This window comes from Parasteatoda tepidariorum, chromosome 4 (genome assembly GCF_043381705.1).
Source record: "Parasteatoda tepidariorum isolate YZ-2023 chromosome 4, CAS_Ptep_4.0, whole genome shotgun sequence".
Lineage (NCBI taxonomy): Eukaryota > Metazoa > Arthropoda > Arachnida > Araneae > Theridiidae > Parasteatoda > Parasteatoda tepidariorum.
Genome location: NC_092207.1, coordinates 58403379 through 58424014, shown reverse-complemented (window position 1 = coordinate 58424014; position 20636 = coordinate 58403379). Strand labels below are relative to the sequence as shown.

At 31.0% G+C, this 20636-nt stretch overlaps 3 protein-coding genes across 3 annotated transcripts; all 3 read right to left on the bottom strand.

The window, feature by feature from the left end:
• Positions 1–8462: 8462 nt before the first annotated feature.
• LOC139425445 (uncharacterized protein F54H12.2-like) lies at positions 8463–9278 on the bottom strand. The gene has a single exon (XM_071180347.1). The coding sequence runs from the start codon at positions 9276–9278 to the stop codon at positions 8463–8465; it is 816 nt and encodes a 271-aa protein (XP_071036448.1).
• Positions 9279–10379: 1101 nt separating this feature from the next.
• LOC139425444 (uncharacterized) lies at positions 10380–10898 on the bottom strand. The gene has a single exon (XM_071180346.1). The coding sequence runs from the start codon at positions 10896–10898 to the stop codon at positions 10380–10382; it is 519 nt and encodes a 172-aa protein (XP_071036447.1).
• A 638-nt stretch (positions 10899–11536) lies between these two features.
• On the bottom strand, positions 11537–12586 carry LOC139425505 (uncharacterized). The gene is made up of 2 exons (XM_071180513.1): positions 12482–12586; positions 11537–12404 (listed from the first exon to the last, which is right to left on the bottom strand). Exons 1-2 carry the CDS (start codon positions 12515–12517, stop codon positions 11859–11861), a joined length of 582 nt encoding a protein of 193 aa, XP_071036614.1. The 5' UTR covers positions 12518–12586; the 3' UTR covers positions 11537–11858.
• Positions 12587–20636: the final 8050 nt, after the last annotated feature.

Below are 20636 nucleotides of genomic sequence, written 5' to 3'. Positions count from 1 at the left end.
AGTATAGCTCCTGGAATTATTGTAAACTATTGAGCGAAGTCTGTAATTAAAATAATTATTGTCATTTAGAATTCTGCATTGATTTTATTACATGTTTGGAAATAAAATAAAAAAACTTTTCTTAAGATCATATTTTATTTATACTTCGAGCATTTTATTGTTCAAATTCTTGCTTTATTTATTTAAAATTTTTATACTATTTACAGGTACACTTTTTTTTTGGAAAAGATATTTAAGACATATTTTGTTTATCTAATATTTAATAAAATTAATGAATTGATAAATGGGCTTATAATTGTAGGATAAATAAGCTTTAGTGTGTAAGTTTCTATCAAGAAAAGCTAGTTGTAGGTTTTAAATATATAAGCATTATTTTCAAAACGTAAATAAGTTATATATTGAGTTGTATTATGTTTTAAAAGGAAAACTTGTACTTAATTTCACCTATCTCACAACGTTTAAAACAGTTAAAGCACTCAATTCTAAAAAAAATGTTTTTATATGCTTTTACTCTTCAGTGATTACGCTTATAATTGATAAAAATTAAATAAAAAAAAGTATTTTATTGCAAGGAGATTCATTGGATGATAATTGATTATAAATTTAAAAAAAATTTCCCCCCATTTTGCTTTTTATATTAGCATAAAAAATTTTGCATGTAATGGCAGTTATTGTTTTATTGCAATATAAGAAGTTAAAATACGATAAATTACTATCGCTGATATCAGCAGAGTAAAACAAAACAATTTCGGCTCCCTAAATAAGAATTGTTATCAACAACATGCAGCAAAAAGCCTTTCAAGTTTAAAGCTATGAATAATTCTAATAAAAGCAAGTAAGTGACAAAAAAAAATTGCCGAGACACCTAAAATAAATGTGTGATACCGGCAAGGACGGCAAGAAAACTTTCTGTTGAACCGTGTTTGAGGTGAGTTAAGGGTAGTAAATCGGCAAATAAGACAAAGAAGTTCGCCTAAGCACCTGAAATAAAGGTGCGATACGGGCGAAAACGGCATAGACGTTTTCTAATCAGCCTACAGTTAAGGTGCCTTAACGGCAAGCGAGGCAACGACGTGTGCCAGTGAGCGTATTCAGCTTTCGATAAAAAGGCGAAAAAGACATCATAACAGTACAATAAATCTTTTACGGCAATTTTCTCTTTATTCTGTGAAAAAAAAAACTTTCTCCCAGCATTTAACAGGCAAAAATGGCAAAGCAATCCAGAGGCAACAAAGTAGTTCCGGTCCTTTAACGATTGCCAGAAGTTTGCCTGAACTGCCATGCACTGGCACTCATTTTGGCCCAGATTTCACTATATTAACGGAACCGATACGGCGATGAAAAGCCCGCCGTAATGGCACTTTAGGTGAGCCGACCTTCACTAACCCAAAAGTCGTGTGCTTGTTGGGAAGGAACCATTTATCTTCCGGGGTCCAGATACTGAGAAAGCTTTTATGGAAAGAATGAAATTGGAGGCTGAAGATATTCAGCGAATCTACAATCATCCTCTGCCTATGGACCTATTGACCGAAGAGCAAATGCGAGATTTCGATACTGCTACAAATTGCTATATGTGTAAAGAAAAGTTCTCCACGAATAATTATAAGGTAAGTGCTTTTCTATTCACATTAATTCTTAACATATAATATTAAATATTGTTGTATATATTATTATTTTTTAATATTATTTTCCTTACGAGAAATCATTTTCTCTAAAATTTGATTAAAATAAAAGTTTAGCACTTAAATCAGTTGTTTTTAAATGCAAAAAATTTAATCTTCTTTGAAAAAAATTATTAGTAGTATTAGAATATCTTAATATCAAAGAGTTATATTTACTGTGTAAATCAATTATTTTTAAATGTATATTTTTTTTTTTTTATACACTTTGTTCGAAAACATTTTTACTGATTTTACATTCATTTACTGTGTTAAAATATCGTAACATGAAAGTGCCATATTTAGTTTTTAAAATATTATGTTAACTTAAAAATTATCTAATGAAAAAATTAACTTAGTATCAATACTGAAATTGTTTATTTGATTAAATAAAAATTCACAATTTATAAGCATTTTTTTAAACATTTCAGTGATTTTTCCTGAATTGAGCTTCTAACTTTCGATTACTCATTCTAATTATTTCATATCCTATTTGCAATAAAAGTATAAATGTTTCTACTCTTAAACGTGGAATTTAAAGACTAACAAAAAGTAACATATAATTTTAATTGATATGGGAAAAACCGTTTAATTAGTTATAAAACTACTAGTTATTTATTTTTCTAAAGTCGTATATTCGTTTTCAGGTAAGAGACCATGATCATCAAACCAAAAAACTTCGTGGTATTTCCTGCAACACATGAAACTTGAAGGCAAGGACACCTAACTTTATCCCGGTAATCTTCCACAACTTGTCCGGGTACGACAGCCATCTCTTCATTAAAAAATTGGGCGGAGATGATGGGGATATTACTGTCATACCAGAGAACACGGAGAAGTAAATCTCCTTCTCAAAGCAAGTGGGAAACCGATTTAGTCTTCGATTTTTGGACTCTTTCCGATTCATGGCTAGCAGTCTAGACCAACTCGCGAAGAACTTATCAGAATACCAATTCTGGCTCATCCGGAAATATTTTCTACATTCTCAAGTGCATCTACTGTTGCGAAAGGGGGTGTACCCCTATGACTACATCTGCCATCCGGACAAGTTCAACGAGACTTCCTTGCCTCCTCAAGATGCCTTCTATAATCGCCTGAATGAGGTCGGCATCACTACGGCTGACTACGAGCATACTCAAAGAGTGTGGAATGCTTTTGAGCTGAACAATCTCGGAGAGTGGAATGCCTACATAGATTCAAGCACGTAGAATCTCCACTTTGCAGCTGTGACCAAAATAAAGTTCAAAATATTGAACATATTTAATTCTTCTGCCCTGAATTAGACTCTCATCGTAGTGAACTTTTCAGACATGTAATCACTAGTGGACTACAATGGCCACCAAACTGTCGTACTCTGATCAATACTGACTGTCTGCCAATTTCTCAAAAGTTTGTTCATAATATTCCTTTTCTTTCTTTTTGATATTACTTGTCTGCTTTTATATTTTATATTTGTATTTCATTTCGTATTTTTGATCCAAATTTGTTATTCCAATTCTTCAATGCATGTATTATAACCCTTGTTATGGAGCATGCTGAAAATAAATATTTTAAAAACTTAAAATAAAAAAAATTAAGAAAAAATAAAAAAAATAAAAAAACTCTCGGAGAGTATGCTGACTTGTATATTAAGTCGGATGTGTTGCTGCTTGCGGATATCTTTGAAAATTTCAGAGATGTCTGCATGAAGACTTATGGGCTGGATCCCGCTTGGTACTACACGGCACCGGGACTGTCATGGGACGCTATGCTAATGAAGACTGAAGTCCAACTGGAGCTGTTAGTGGACTAAGATATGCATCTGTTTGTGGAGAGTGATATCCGCGGTGGGATCTCTCAGTGCTCTCACCGACACAGTCGAGCTAACAATCAGTATATGGGGGCGGATTACAATAAAGCCCTACCATCAAATTATCTCCTGTATCTAGACGCCAATAACTTGTATGGTTGGGCCCAATCTCAGTACCTCCCACTGAAGGATTTCAAGTGGATAGACCCAGCGACGGACGTCTTGGAGACACCACTTAACAGCTCAGTTGGACATATCCTGGAAGTTGATTTGGAATATCCGCCTTCCATTCACGATGCTCACGTGGATTTACCACTCGCGCCAGAAACAAAAATTCCACCTGGCTGTAAAGAAAACAAGTTCCTGACCACCTTGAACAACAAAGAGAGGTATGTGCTGTATTACCAGAATCTTCAACTCTATATTCAGCACGACCTTAAACTCAATAAGATACACAGGATACTCGAATTTACACAGTCTCCATGGTTAAAATCATACATCGAATTAAATACCACCCTCCGAACAGTTGCAACCAACGATTTCGAGAAGAACTTCTTCAAGTTTATGAACAACGCAGTGTTTGGAAAAACCATGGAAAACATCAGACGTAGAGTGGACGTAAAACTTTGTGGGTATGCGAAAAAGGCGGAAAACCTCATCGCCCGATCAAACTTCCAGGATCGCACCATGTTTTCTGAAGATCTCATAGCGTTCCATATAAGGCGGACAATCCTTACCTTTAACAAGCCAATTGCCATCGGGATGGTTTTACTCGATGTTTCCAAAACATTAATGTATGATTTCCACTACTCCATGACGTTACCAAGATATGGAGGACTTCTTAAACTTTTGCACACCGATACCGACAGCTTCATCTATGACATCACCACTCCAGATGTGTATGCGGACATGAGGGCAAACTTGGAGCTCTACGACATTTCAGACTATCCTGCAAACAATATCTACGACTTCCCCTTGATACACAAGAAGGCTCTTGGAAAGATGAAACCAAGGGGGAGCTTTTGACGGAATTCGTTGCCCTGAGCTCTTAGATGTATTCATATACAGTCGGTTCCCAGGTGACAAAGAAACTCAAAGAAGTTAAGAAGACAGCCATACATCGGAAAATTGATTTCGAGGATTATAGGCAGTGTCTATTTGAACACCGAGAGCTCATAACTTCGATGAATCTCATACGTTCAAAGAGTCATGATGTCTTCTCGATTACTTCCAATAAGTTGGCACTGTCTCCTCACGATCAGAAAAGACACGTCTTGGAAAACAGAATCAGCACTGTTCCATTTGGACACTATTCATTGCAGAATAGCTCATAATAAAAAATGGAATTAAAAATAGAATTTTTTTAAAAAAAAAAGATACAATAGATGGAATAAGTAAGACCAGAAAAACTATAAATAGCCTTGAAAAAATTCTATCATTTCATTCATAATGGATCTCTTGAAATTCAAGCATCCCCTTATAGCCGTCCTGGCAGGTCCTACTGGTAGTGGTAAAAGCTATTTCATCAAGAAAGTGATCGAAAACGAAATGTTACAGCCTTTCCCAAAATCTATAGTGTGGTGTTATGGTGTTTATCAAAAAATTGTGCGATGAAATGCCTAATGTTATTTTTCATGAAGGACTTCCACCTAATTTGAATCAATATTCAAATGCATTGATAGTGATTGATGATCTTATAAGTGAATTGGGAAATGATCCTCAATTAACAAAACTATTTACAAAGTTTTCTCATCATAAATCTTTAAGTATCATCTTTGTAATCCAGAACATTTTTCATAAGGGGAAAGAGATGAGAGAAATATCTCTAAATGCCCATTTTCTTGTATTATTCAAGAATCGAAGAGACGAATCGCAAATTACGCATTTGGGGCGTCAATTATATCCAAGCAAATTGAAGTTTTTTCAAGAATGCCATGCAGATGCCACTTCAAAACCTTTCGGATATTTACTCATAGACTTAAAATGTGATACAGATGAATCCTTGCGCATGCGCACTGGAATGTTTTCTGGAGATACTTATTATATGTACCAGCCTCGTTAACTTCATTTCGACTGTGAATTCCTAGCCAATAAGATGTCTGCCGTGGTAATTGCCATTGAAGGTTTTCCACTACCATCAGGAAGCAACATCATCAAAGAACTCGCATTTCAAGCTGTAGAAGGTAGTTCTATCTCGGGACTATGTACCTTCTAACCACCGTACCCTTTCGAAGAACTATCAGCCCGTCAGAAAATGCAATACAATTGGATAACAAGAAATATTCATCGAATCGACTAGAATCAAGAACTGGAGCCTTACACCAAACTTCGTACCATTCTAACATTTTTGTTTGATATGTTTTCACACATCTATGTGAAAGGACTCGAGAAAAAAAAGTTTTTGGAATTTCTATCTGGAAGAGTGTGCTATGATTGAGAAGATCTTGGCTGCTCTAAAATATATGATTTAATGCCATCCTTTTCTTCCTGGACCGCACATACACCTGACTTTAAACATTGTGCCGTCGTCAAAGCAAAAGCATTTGCTTGTTTTCTCAAAGAAGAGTTATAAAAAGCTTCGACATCTGATAACAGAAATCATTTGAAAGCGAGATGTCTGCGTGTGATGTACGAACTTTAGAGCTCATAAAATTGATCTCAAAATCTAAACATTGCAAATCACTTATAAAAAAGTGTTCGATGCGTGAGATTAAAATTCTGCGCGAGTGTGTTTTGAATGCTCTTTGTGGTGATATACCACTTACGAAAACTCAAAAAAACCGTTTATCTCCTTACAAAGAAAGTTTAAGAAAACTTGCGAACAAGAAAACACCATTATACAAGAAGAAAAAAATTCTTATTCAAAAAGGAGAGGGATTCCTATCCATTTTACTGCCTGCAGCTATTTCTGTCATCAGTTCTTTAATTCATGGAGTATAGTAAGAAATTTGTGCCTGTTCCAGAAGTTAGAATACAAGTAGCAGAACATCTATCCGAACTGGATCAACTGATGAAAAATATCCTTCAGAATAAAAAGTTATCAGATGAAGAAAAAGTGACTTTGTATTTACAAATGTTGCAAAAATGTACACATTTTTCAATTCAGATGCCTAATATAGAAGAATTTGAGTCACGTCAAACAAGAATTCCAACAACAGAACCAGCGAAAGAAGAACCAATGCGAATAACAAATGAAACAGAAGATTTGGAAGAAAGAATCCTTAGTGTAGTTCCAGCTCAATGGCAGGATAAAGCAACAGAAATGCAAAAGTTTTTGAAAGATCAAGAATCTCTCTTTTGGAATAATAAAGACGAAATCATTTATAAAGATGTAACTGTTCCTGGAAGTAACATTGTAAATCTCCTCAATGACTTTTTAAGAAATCGGAAATCAGCTCCAGAAGGAAGACATGTATTTTTAAGTGCTTTGAATGATGTTAAATTACCAAAACATTTAGATGTAAATAAAAAATTGTACAAAGAAAATAAAATTTTGAAAAAACCTATACTGTATGCTCGCAGAAATGCATGGTTAAAACTTTGAAATAAATGCTATTTTATGTATTCAAATTTTCGTCTTTATTGATACTTTTTTCCTTCAGGTATAAATATTTTAACTTGTTAAAATTTACGGAAAAAGTAAAAAATAATAAAGGTTTTTTTAAAAGTAATAAATGTTTGGAAGAAAAATAGTGTTAGAAATTTTTTTTTCTCTAATGCGTTAAAAAATTTGGAAAAGAAAAAGTTTTTCTTGCATAGAAAAATTATTTTTTTTCTCCAATAAAAAAAAAATGTTTGAAAAAAAACTTTACAAAATATTTTTATTCTAGAGTGGAAAAATTATAAATATAAAATTTGCAAAAATAATTTTTCTTAAAGTAGAAAAATTTTTAAAGGAAAATTTCTGAAAAAAAAATTTATGTAAAGAAAAAAAATTGAAAATTAAATTTATATAAAAAAAATTTTCTTACGTAGAAACATTTTAAAAATAAAAATTTTTTTAAAGTTTTCGCATTTAAATAAAATTCTGAAATATAAAATTTTCAAGAAGTTTTGTATAAATTTTCATAATAGAAACAAGACACAAATTATTTAGTTTAATTTCTTTTTATTTTTTAAAAGCAAATCTTACACCATATCGTTTCTTTTCAAATTGAAACATCAGAAAACCATTGATATACAATCGATTTAAAATATGATACATAGAATAATCTTGACATCGCTTGAATAAAAAGTAAATACAATATTGTCCGCATACATTGGACGTAGGTGATTGAAAAACTTTTTAATTCCATTGTACATTTGAATTGGAAGAGGTATTCATATTATAAAAATCGGGAGGTCTTTCATAGGAATCATAAAACTCTAATTCCTTTTTATCATTCACAAATAATGCTAGCCTGTGAGATCCTGGTTGGGATGAGTCATTTGAATTCATGATAGCACATGTATTTTCTTGTAGATTAGGAATCGTATCTCTTGAATATACTTCTCGAAAGTAAGGTGATGTTATTTTCTCTCGAGATAAAATGTGAAATAATTGTGATCCATCCATTCTTTAATTTCCGAAATCGTACAAAATATTTCTTGACTTGTTAATTTCTATTAAATTTTCAAATTCGGCGGAAATGATTACATACACAGTCTGCTCTAATGATTTGCTGAATTTTAGTTCTAATCGTAAGTTGCTGTGTTTGATTAGATTTAAATGCTCTCCAGAACATAAATCGGGGGAGAGATCAAATGCAAACAAAGTATTTCCTTTCACGTATTCTTCTCTCGAATTAAATATTCCTTTATCTTGACCCATTCGTTCCGTACCCACAAATAGAGTTTGATAGGCACAAATGTATTGATTTTTTGCAAAATCTAGTTCCAATGGAATGTGAATGATGTACAGCTTGTCCATCTACATACACTCCAATAAAATTTAAATCAAAGTGTTTAAAATCATAGAGAGATTTCGAAAATGTTCCATGAAAAACTTCATTATCCACACAACCTATTATAACTTTTTACGGCATAGGACCTGAAAATACGTTATCTTGGATAAAAGACGCACTTCCCTTAGGAATCGAATACACTTTGCATTGCACTCGATTGATGGGATATTTCGCACTCTTTTTTTCTAATGCCTTTGCATGACCAAGTAACACTCCTGGATTCACACGAACTTTTCGGATAAACAAAGACACGTGATCTAATACTACTTTAAATCCTTCAGATCCTTGTAAATAAAATTCTGGCTTACTTCGTATTAATTTTATTTTCACATCCCCCAAATTGAGTAACAGACGCTCTTGGTGAAATAAATCGGAATGTATGCATCCAATCATATCCACTGTAGCACTTTCTTTTATAAAAGCAGTTCTTTTCTTCAAGCCATCGTCTGAATCATTGTAAAATAATTTAGCTGTTAATTGAGAAGTTTTGCTATCATATCCATGGTTGAGGAGAGTTTCTATGCAGGCTCGATAAGGATAAGTATTACTTGAATTGGATACAATCCGATCATTCAATGAAATATCAACTTGAGAAAATAATGAATGAAGAAATAAATTCACAGGTCCAATAGTATCATCATTAGTGATGAGAGTATTATCACTTTTTGCAATTTTCGCTTTCACATACAATTGAGTTTGGCTGAGATCTATGTAATCTTCAGAACTTCCTGAAACGTGAAACTCAACAGGTGCATAGTCAAACACATTAGAAAGAGGATGAAACTGTATCCACTGACCATCTTGAATAACAGTTTGAGTACTAGGTAAGTTAAACAACTCCAATTCTGATTTCATACATTCAGGCGAATCTTTCAATAGAAATGCCATTATGGATCAAAAATATCACGTCCACTCACTTCCTCCAAATTTTCGCCGGACAATACATCAGATGTGACTCGGGTTCCAGTTTTTAAAACTTCTTTTCCAATAGTTTTTCCTCCTTTTACTAAAAAGGGTAGTGCCGCTCTGAATAATCGACGAAATATACCTCCAAGTCCATAGCCTTTATGGAAATTAATACCTTTATAATAGGACAAACCCGAGCCAATTTGACTCGCATAATGTTCTTCGAATTTTTTAGCACAACAAACGTACGGTACACTCATCTTGACGTCTTCTCTTCAAATGAATGTTTCAAAAACGCATCGCACTATTTATAGTATTTGTCTCATGCGAAACTGTAAAACTATGGTCACTTTATCACTTTCAAAAGGTACGAAATTACCTGAATTCAATCTGAGCTCCATTTGAATTGTTTGAAAGGAGTGCCTCATTAAATGTAAGTATTGAGTTCTATCATAATACTGACTGATTGTTTCACCATCATGTCCTTTTATTCGAACCATCCGCAGTAAAGGAGCTTGCGTATCTCCGACAATTTGAGGTGAAATAAGATCTGTGTACACATAGAAAACTGAAAAATTAGACCACGCGTCAACCACAAATTCGCTTTTCTGGTTACCTGTAATCACTGCATCGCGTCGAAATCCTAACAATTCACCCAACTTTTCTAAATGCAGGCTGCAACCTTGAACGGCGTTAATTTTTACTCGTTTCGAAGCTTTATTGTAACTTATTGTAAACCGGCTAGGATTTTTAGGTAAAGCAAGTTGTATAGCTGATACAATTTCGAACATTGATTCATAACGCCCCACATCAATTGTTTGCTTTACAGTCGATACGTTATTACCATTACTTATCGTGCATTGAAAATAATTGTTACTTTCATTTACGTTCAGCCAAGAATGGGGATAGATGATTTCAGATAGGCCTACTTCCTATTCATCGTTTAGATTAACTGGTATCGGTAACTGTGTCTGAAAATGAGAGATTTTGTTGTTAGGAAAAAACTGCTTGAGGCTATCAGACGGTAACGTCACGTATAAAGACATTTTCGAGAATGAGCCTTCAGAGGTTAAGTTTCACTATTTATACTTCTTGAATATCACTCACCCAGGCATTAAACTTTTCAGGATAGCCTAAAACTTTCACGAAATATTCAGTGCTTCCTCCCTTCTTTCTCTTTTTGATCACTTTTTCTACCGGATAGAAGCTAGAGTCTACTACCTTTTGCAATTCTTCTTTATTAAAAGTACCTTTGATCTCTTCACCTTGTAAGTCTTTTAATCTATAAACAACAGGAATTCGAGGAATAATTTCATGAATAGTGAATATTTCCCGACTCCAGTTGTGTTCGTATCCTTTTTCAAAATGTCCTTTCAGTCTGCTGATTCGTACTGTATCTCCTACTTTAAAAACAGGTGGATTGCGTTTTAATGTCTTTAAATCTCCATACAAATTTTCCAAAACCTCACTGTTATTGCTTTTATTAACGGAAGATGGTTCCATTTTAATACTGCTATGTCGAGTATGATTGTAACTCCATATTAATTGATCAAACACATCGATGTAATTCTTAGTATTGAATTCTGTGAAATATTTCCACATTTTTGTTTTTAATGTTCTATTAAATCTTTCCACGATACTTGCTTTCGTAGCATTATTTGTTGTAAAAAATTTAATCTGCATGCTTTTCAAATAATATTGAACTGTTTTATTTTTGAACTCTGTTCCATCATCCGATTGAAGTAATTCAAGCTTTCGTTCCTTAAAAATAGATTCTAAGGCTACTTTTAAATTTTTTCCAGTTTTATCTTTTAGCGGTATGGCCCAGGCATACTTTTCGAAAACGTCAATACACGTTAATAAGTATTTATATCCTTTATTGAATTTAGAAAGAGATCACTCATTAAAACACGATTTCGTTGAAATTTGCGTCTAACAGGTTTATGAAGTGTATAAGAATCTTTGAAGGAGAGCCATTTCTTAACAGTATTTGCATTCTCTTTTCCTTTGAGTGCATTGCGTAATGCATTAATACCACCAAAACTAGCTGGTTGTTTGGGATCTTTATAAGAGGATTCCATGTTAACAGTATGAAAGGCAAAGTATAAATGAAGAATATAATTAGGGTTGGTTCTATTAATAGTTTGTGAAAAATAATGCATGAATCACATATAGATATAAAGGAAAATAATAACATATTTATTTAATCTGAACTAATACAAAAATCATTTCGTGCGGTTCGAAGTATTTCAACAAGATCAATTGATTCTAGGAAATAAGCAGTTACAAAGTTTAATAAATTATTTTGTGTGACAGGATGACGCGTTTTGTTTTTAACAGTATTATAAAAAATTTTAACAATTTCATTAGGTTTAAAGTTCACGGCAGCTTCAGAGAACATTGCTCGTGTGTCGGTTGAAAGTTCAAAATGACATACTTCCATAGGATTCACCAAGTCTTTGTGATGAGCGAGTAGTATGTATATTTCAGTCCGTAAGAGGTGTCTTAAAGTTTTAACGATAGTTCCATCGTCTTCTGGTCCTGTCACTGGTACAGAGTGCTTTAACATCTCTTCAAACATCTTTTTAAAATCCAAATTACTATATTTAAAATAATATAATTGTCCAGCATAAATTCCTGAATTGAGAATATTTTGTCCCATTGCTCATCATTCAGGGTTATGCTAGTTGTGTAGGTGTTACCGCTTCGACAAGTAGAGGCTTTTTTGAGTAGGATGGTTTCGCCAAATTCAATACATACAATATTTTGAAATTTATCTTTGTCTTGAATGCTTACACTTGCATCAGAATAGACAGTCACTGAATCGATGAGGTATGGTAAGTTGATGAAATATTCATACAGGGGGTGGTCTTTTTTCTTTTCAGTCGACTTTTCTCTCAAAAATGAACTGTTCACCAAATGGAAGAACTGGTAAGGCGTCAGAGTAATTTCTTCTTTTGATGGATAGTACTTTTCTCCATGTTTCTTATATCGTCTCACATTAACCAGAATTCGATCACGGTAAATAGTAGTGGAAATAAGGACATCTTCTACTAAAATAAACATATAGGAAGGAATACTGCTTTGGTGGAAAGATCCTCGATTGTTCTAAAAAAAAGCATATCAGATTATAAAATAGTACAGAAATATATGCATATTATTAAAAAAAATGAAAAGATACTTACTTCGCTATGATCAGCTTTTCGCTTCATGTTAGCCATTCCTTCGTTACGAATATTTAAGAGGCACTAAGGCAGAAACTAAATTGTATCTGACGATTTGGCAAAAACATACACTTTTATACTATTTTCTCTAATTTCTGATTGGTTCTTGAACATCATACGCTCATTGGTTGAAAAATAGTGATGTCATTGAAATACTCATTTCTGATTGGTTGATTACAGAGCCTCTAGCGGCAAATTTTGAAACTAAATAAAAATGCAGCGTCTCTAGCGGGGAAAAACATTGCCGAATAATGCGAGATTATTCTTGATTCATCTTGAATCTACCTGCTATAAAATGCACGTATGACGGAAGAGGCTGGTAAAGCAATATAACAAACAATTAAGAACAATAATTAAAAAACTTAACTAAAGAAAAATTAATTAAAAAATAAAGATTTAAAAGAATAATTATTAAAAAAAATCCTTAACTATTGTAGCTGTCACATTTGATGGATCACCCCTCCGGACACACCCTTCTTAACCTCCTTTAACTATATTTCCATTTACAATTTTAATTAAAATTTAATTTTTTTTCAGAAAATGTGCCATGATACAGTTCTCAATGCACACGGTCTTTTATGCTTATGGGAAAAAATTTGACGCTTTTAATTTCATTTAATTTTTCATCTAAGAAAAAGGGTCATGGGAAGCAAGATTTTGTATTACATGTTTATAATCTTTAAACTAAAGTTCCTTTTTTTTTATTTCCTTTTAGATAAAAATTCTTTAGTTAATTTCAATTTTAATATCCATTTATTTTGAGGAGATATCCACATGTCTGAACGATTGGTAATCGGAAGCTATAATTAACTTTTGTTAATTAATTAGATAAAGTTGTGTTAATTAATTCCATGTTTGAATGTTATAAAAAGTTTTTTTTGACTCAAATATTTTATATTTGATAATTTTTGTAATTGTTTTTATTTTCGCGTTCAATTATTTAATAACATTTAATGTTTCAATAAAACTCTGTTGAGCTTGAAGTGTTTGTATTGGACTGCAAACATTTTGATTTTATGAAAAAATTAGTCTTTGAATTTATAGAAATGGAGATTATTAAGAAATGATTTTAAATAAAGATAATATTTTTTTAAAAGCAAATATTTTTTAAAACTAAGATAACCAAATCTTTAAAAAATACAATAACGTTATCAGATAGGAATTTAAAGAATGCAATTTATTTAACGTAAATAACGACGTTTTTTAATTAATGATAGTACATTTAAATGTTAATAAAAAATGCATCTCAATAAAAAACACATTTTTATATTATTTTTTCCTATTAAATATCTAAATCCTAAAAAGTTGCAATAATTTAATGAAATACAATGAATATAATTTATTTTAATTAACTCAAATTTAATGAATATAATTTTTTGAAAGGAAAAAAAATAAATGAAAACAATGACGCTTCCACATGGATTTTAGTATTTTTAACTCTTCCTTCCACGTGTAGTATTTGATGAAAGGGATCTACTAAAGGGGAAGTCTTTTTTGTTTTACATTGTTCAATACTTTCTATTAATCAATGCATTGGTATAACAGCATTTTACATAAATTCTATCTAACACTGCAATACATTTTTGGTTAGTTACCGTAGTACTAGTGTGTTTAGATAGTTATAAATGATTTCTAACTTAAAAGAATGCTATTATAAACTATTATTTTAGCTGTTAAGTTAATAATCTTGCACTATGCAAATTGTGTATGTAATTTAATTTCATCAACAAAGATACATATCAAATTAGGGAATTTTTCAATAAATGGGATTTTTCTCTCTCATTACCACAATCACGGACCCTCCCTCACCTGGATCTAGAGTCCTTCGATGCTGTGTTTTTCCAGGAGCACTAAATTTCCCCATGCTCCAACAATTTTATTGCATTCAAAAGGCCTGCCGCATTGTAACGGCATTGCCTGTTAGTCAAGTTGCAGTGGAAAAATTACTTTCGGCATTAAAATACATTTATAATCATATAATGATTTAGGGTCAAACAATGATTTAATTATTACGCGGGATTTATAAAATTCTATTCCTATTTCAAGAAGAAAAAATAACTCAACAATAATTTATATTTATATTATTTGCATGCATTAATGATTATATAATTATTTTTTTAATATTCTCAGTTAAAGAAAAAGTTTCAAATTAAAACTAGAAACTCAAAAGAATGCAGAAATATGTAATAAAATTGCAAGAGCTTTAGTTTATTTCCTGAAACGGTGCTGAAGCTGGTACATCGGGCATTTTTCGGCCCCTGAAAACAATATAAAAAAAAGCTATGTTTTCAAAGCATACAGAAAACCCAGTATAATTTTGCAACAATTAAATAATAAAGCGGTAGAGAAAGAACATCATTATTCTTTTTTTTCAGTTTGAGTACTAAAAATAAATTAAATAATAAATGGTTTACTAAAACTATAAACCTACTACAATAATGACATATTAAATATTCTGACACTTAGTTGTTTTTATTTACAGTATAATTTTATTTTGGACTCAAATTATAATTTAATTTCAAAACTCTATTAGATTTCCATTTAAAACTCTAACGAGACAATAGAGACTCGTTATTTTTTTTAAAAAATCTTCTCCTAACGATCTTTAAAACACTTTCAGCACAAAGTTTCTTCTTAATTTAATTTTAATAAGTCAATAAAATTAATTTCAAATTGTGTGTCTGAAAAGGAACCTTCCCATATTTACACTAAATCATAACAATAAGGTCAAAATTTACAGAATTATTGATAATATTTAAGAAGTTTCAGTCCTTTCTTGTGTTACGTATTGATTTGCGATGAAACTTATCGAATAAAATGTTTTCGTATTTCGTAAAATTCTCTAGTTTTTATTAGTGTTCATGTTAATTATTTGACGGTAGCGGGTGCGTAATGAATTATTTTTAACTTAAGTATTTGTGTTTTATGGTTTTTTTTCAATCTGATGCTGTCTGCTGGACCTCACGGTATGCACTTTGTTTCTCCACTATACTTATTAAATTTAATTACTCTCAATCTTAATGTTTTATCCTTTCGGTTGTTTCATCTTTTCACTTTAATCCCCTCACCATAGTTTAATGAAATGGAGATAATGTAGAATATCTGTCGAAACAACAGTTTATTTTAGAGCAACATTTCTGAAATTATGCCTTTTTACATTAAATGATTAAGAAGGTTTTAAAAGTTTCAATGCCAAAACTTAATTTATATCAGTAAACAAAACTACATTCCTTTACTAATCAAATCATTATAGCAACAATATACATTTCAGACTAAATCTCATAACTCTTCCATATTTTTTTTATACAAAAATTATTCTTTATTTGGATAATTACAATTATCAAATCAATCCGATTATTACTTTCAAAATTATACACATATTATGCAAGTCTGAGAATACCCTATCAGAATGTTGAGTTTCTTATAACGATCAAAACTTCATTTGCTGAGTAAAATAAACTGCATTTTCTGTGAATTTTATTTCCCACACAAAACTTTCGCTTATGAATATTTTATCTAAGCTCAGAATCTTGCTGGAAAGCTGGAGAAAAGTCTTAAGATACTCTTTTCCTTTCGCATCGTTAAAGTAAAGCTTCAGATGAGTAATGGAAAACTCAAAAACTTTGCAAATCAGAGAAAGCTGTTCACTATGAAGATTTAAAAAAAAAAATACTACTGTTTTACTTCAGTTCGTGTAAGTAGCGCGAGAAAATCTCCAAATTGTACTGGGAATAAAACCCTGTTATCACTTTATTACTCTCAGCGACGACAAAAGAGAAAATTCATTTTGTTGAGAAGTTCTTTCTGACTTGAGATGTTTTCTTAGCAACTGTTTGCTTAAAAAGTTCGAATAACTCAACTGGCTCTGACGAGTTACCAGCTAAATTATAGATTATGATTTAAACACTATTTTTTGAGCTCATATTTCAAAACCTTTTTCATGCAGACGTTCCAATTACTTTTGTGCTGTAAATCTACTATGCATACTCTCAATTTCAAGAAAAACTATGTTTGTTATTGTAAGTTCTAGTACATGATAAATAAATATCTATCATTGATGGTACTGAGTTATTTAAAAACATCATATTATTGCCGTGAGTAGTAAACAATTTCTCTGTGTAGGATGCAAGTTATCAAATCTTATAAACGATTCAAGCCCCCTTAGTATTGGGAAAGCTCCTGCCAATCAACTACATGATAACCCTCAGGGATTACGCATGATAGCTTTAGCAAGATTAGCTTTTCGCTTGAATTTTTTTTAAATGCTATTGTTTTACTTTAGTTGGTGTAAGAAAATTGTGCTGGATATGAAACCCTGCTATCACTTTATTACCCTCAGCGTCTACAAAAGAGAAAATTCATTTTGTTGAAAAGTTCTTTCTGACTGGAGATCTTTTCCTATCTACTGTTTGCTTAAAAATTTCAAGATGGAATAGCTCAACAAGATCTGACGAGTTACCAGTTAAATTGCAGATTATAATTTAAACACCATTTTTCTTGAACTCATATTTCAATACCATTTTCATATAGACGTTCCAATTACTTTTGTGTTGTAAATCCATTATGCATACTCTCAATTTCATGGAAAATTTAGAGAAATCAAAATAGAGAGCTGTTGATGATTTTAATGTTCTTTTAACGGATAGTTTATAATGTTTCGATATTTTTATTATAAAATAGAATATACATATATACAGGGTTATTCATAATTCTCTCCGGGGTTTCGAAGCGTTATAGTAAAAAAAAGAAGACGAATATTAAAAAAAGAAACATATGAAATTATTCCGAAACTATTCAAGTTTTACTTACATACATAACATTTTATNCATTGAAATTTTTTCTCTATTTGTTTTTTAAGTTTGATAGGGTAGTGATGAAATATATATATATATATATATATATACTTCATTGCAAGTCTATAACTAATTAGTATTCAATGTTACGATAGCTCTACATTAAAATCTATTTTCAACATTTCTCTGCTCAGCAACATTAAACACTAGCATATACGTCATTTGGTTTACTTTAATTTCCAACGGATTTTTTGGCTTTAAATTTTTAACCAAATTATTTGAATATTATGCGATATCGTGAGGTCATCTTTATTGACTTTTCTTTTGGCAGTGTCTCTTTTCGATAATACGGCTCCTGTTCTACAAAGCGTTGAGAAAATACTCACTTTTGATTAGGCAGGTGAGGGATTCCCATGGCTTATCCTTAATATTACTATATGGAATTTATTATGTTATTTAAAAAGTCATTTGTCGCAGAAAAAGAGCACGTTTGACTCGTAACGCGGGAATAATAGTTTCGAATAGAGCATACGTCAGGTTAATTTATACTTGCACGCATCTTAAAATTTTCTCTTTTTAAAAAACAATATCTATGAAAATTTTTTAAACATTAATTATAATTATTTCTCTGCTTTAAGAACTAATTCAAAATTAATGTATGATAATATTTTCATGCAATTTACAATATTCATGCAATTCAAAAAGTTCCAATTTGGAAATATGCCATTTTAAATTTCAACTAACATTTGTGTTTTAAACGATTCAAATTTATAAAAAAATTTTGTTGTAGCCACTTGAAATGTTTGAAAGGAAAAAATATTTATAAATGAAAGGTTTTTGTCTTACCAATTTGACGTATACAATTTTATGTTTAGCAAAATGTTAATTTTTTAAAAATTATTTTTTTAAGCAATGCAATTTTCTTACCAAAGTGGATAAATAACAATACTAAAGTTATCAACAGCCTTATTAAACAATGCAATTTATTAATTAACTTTCACACTTACCTTTATCTGATAATTTCTTTTATTCGCTTAGTTATTTGTAATAATTTTATTTTTCCTCTGCGGAAAAATCAATCACTTAATATTTCTATTTGTATAATATTAAGACTTATCTCAAATAGTATTAGTCTGCTGGGCCGACCATCGTGTAGTAAATGATAAAATGAGAAAGATATAAAATCATTTTAATAGATGGCTAATTAGTTCCAAATAGGAAACGAATGGTGATGCAAGAAATTGTCTGAAATTCTACGAGGGTGCATTTAAAGTCTACAACAATTTAAACAGGCATAGATTTTTTATACTTTATATACTGATGTTGATGATCCTGCAAATTGGACTTAGTCCGCAGCCTATTAAAATGATTTTAAAATTTATGCTTTTCCTTGACACACCACGGCCAGATTATTTATTTCTTTTGTCTTCAAGATATGATTGATACAATTGATTCATATTAAAACTATTGACTTACAGTAGTTTACGAAGCACATAGTAATTCATATGTCATTAAAATATTTCTTTTAGAAAAAAACCCTAATAATCTATTTAACTTTCATAGTCACAGTAAACCAAAAAAAAAAATTACTAATTCGAATAAATATTTAACTTTTCATTAAATACAGTAGACACGTTACATTAATAATCTTTCTAGCTATTTCATAAAAAAATTTTGTTATTTTTTTTACTTTAAACACCCAGAAATAAATTAGTTTAAATCATTGAGATTTTAGGAAAATCGAATTTATCATTAATGATTATTTTCGATACAAGAAACAGTTTAATTCGCCAAACAAATAAACAGAAGCAAACTTAGTAATTAAACCGCAATTCAGAAAACTGCTTAACTTCAGTTTAAACAAAACAATAAGTTAACTTAATGTTGAATCACCGGCTCAAGGCAGTATTTATATCTTTTATATCAAATATTTATTGTAAATAAAATGAAATTTTCAATTAAGCATGAAGTTTAATCATCGAAAAGAAAAATTATTATTTAATAATTTAAAAAAAAATATTTTTTGAAAAACTATTTTTTATTCATTAAATACAATTCGCATGAAGTACAATGCAAAAATAAAAGAGAATTGTCATCCTCTTCATTTAGTTTCGTATAAATCAATAAAAAAATGTAAGCAATTATTTTTCTTTTCAAGTTCCAAATGAAGATTTATCAAAAAGACACAAATTATCTTTCTTCGTTCGTGCTCAAAAAGTAGTTTTGTATTTCGAAAATCATTTCTGTTCTTCCTTTTTCATCACTTTCAAGAACGCAGTCATATTTGAGAAGTGATTCATAAAAATTTCCTTCCAAATAGGCTGCTGTAAACGACACATTTTTTCCATCTAAAGAAACAATTTAAAAGGTATTGACAGATTTTCGAGAGCTCTTTTCAAAACAAATGATAGAAGATTTAGTAACCCTAGCAACCAATTTCTGTCAAGAGTATATTGCTTTATTTCGCCTGTATTTATCATAGGAAGTGTGGAAATAATTTTTAGACAGATTATTGATCTTTTCAATGTACTTATGTTTTTGAACAAATTAAAACAGCAAGAAAACCCCTTAAGTTCTAAAACTAAAGACTTTGAACGTAATAGATCTTTATTTACAGTTTTTTCCTTTGTAACTGTCCATTTTAATTGGCACCTATAGTGTGAGAGGACTACAACCATAATAAACAAACTCTAATTTTTTTATTTAAGAAAAATGCAATTTATCACTCTGTTTTATTTACTGAAATATTACTATTACTTAGTAGTAATAATAAAATCTGTCCGAACCAAATATGTGATATACAATCGTCATATACATAGTAAATAAACTGTACTTACAACAGTTTATATCAAAGGACATACTTTATGATAGTAAACTTTTTTTTGTGCAATAAAAATTTCATTTTAGGTCAATTCTTTTAATGTAAATTTTGGAAATAATTTTTAGGCTGACTACACTGGGAAACAAATCTTTTGTTACCTTTTACAAATACTTGATCTCGCCTAATTCAGGTGCGGGGATTTTTTTTAAATCAAAAATTAGTTTTGCTAAGTTAGAGATTTTTTAAAGGACATTTTTAGCTTACTTTGTACATACAGAGTGTCCCAAAACTCATGGCATAGGGGGTAATAGAGCACAAATCACCATACAATCCATGCTATAAAAAGATTGTTCACAGCAGCTGTCTTTATTGGCTCTGTGGATCACCGATGAGATGAATGCGTTCTCAAATCAGAAGAAGACTGAGATGTAATATATGTATGGAACAGCAGGCGGCAATGGAAGGGAACCTCAAATATTGTACCCAGAGCGTTTTTCAGACG

Coding starts and splice junctions, on each gene's coding strand:
- LOC139425445 (XM_071180347.1), bottom strand. CDS start 9,278: ATGGCATTTCTATTGAAAGATTCGCCTGAATGTATGAAATCAGAATTG.
- LOC139425444 (XM_071180346.1), bottom strand. CDS start 10,898: ATGTGGAAATATTTCACAGAATTCAATACTAAGAATTACATCGATGTG.
- LOC139425505 (XM_071180513.1), bottom strand. CDS start 12,517: ATGGCTAACATGAAGCGAAAAGCTGATCATAGCGAA. Junction 12,405..12,481: donor GAAAAGCTGATCATAGCGAA/GTAAGTATCTTT, acceptor GCTTTTTTTTAG/AACAATCGAGGATCTTTCCA.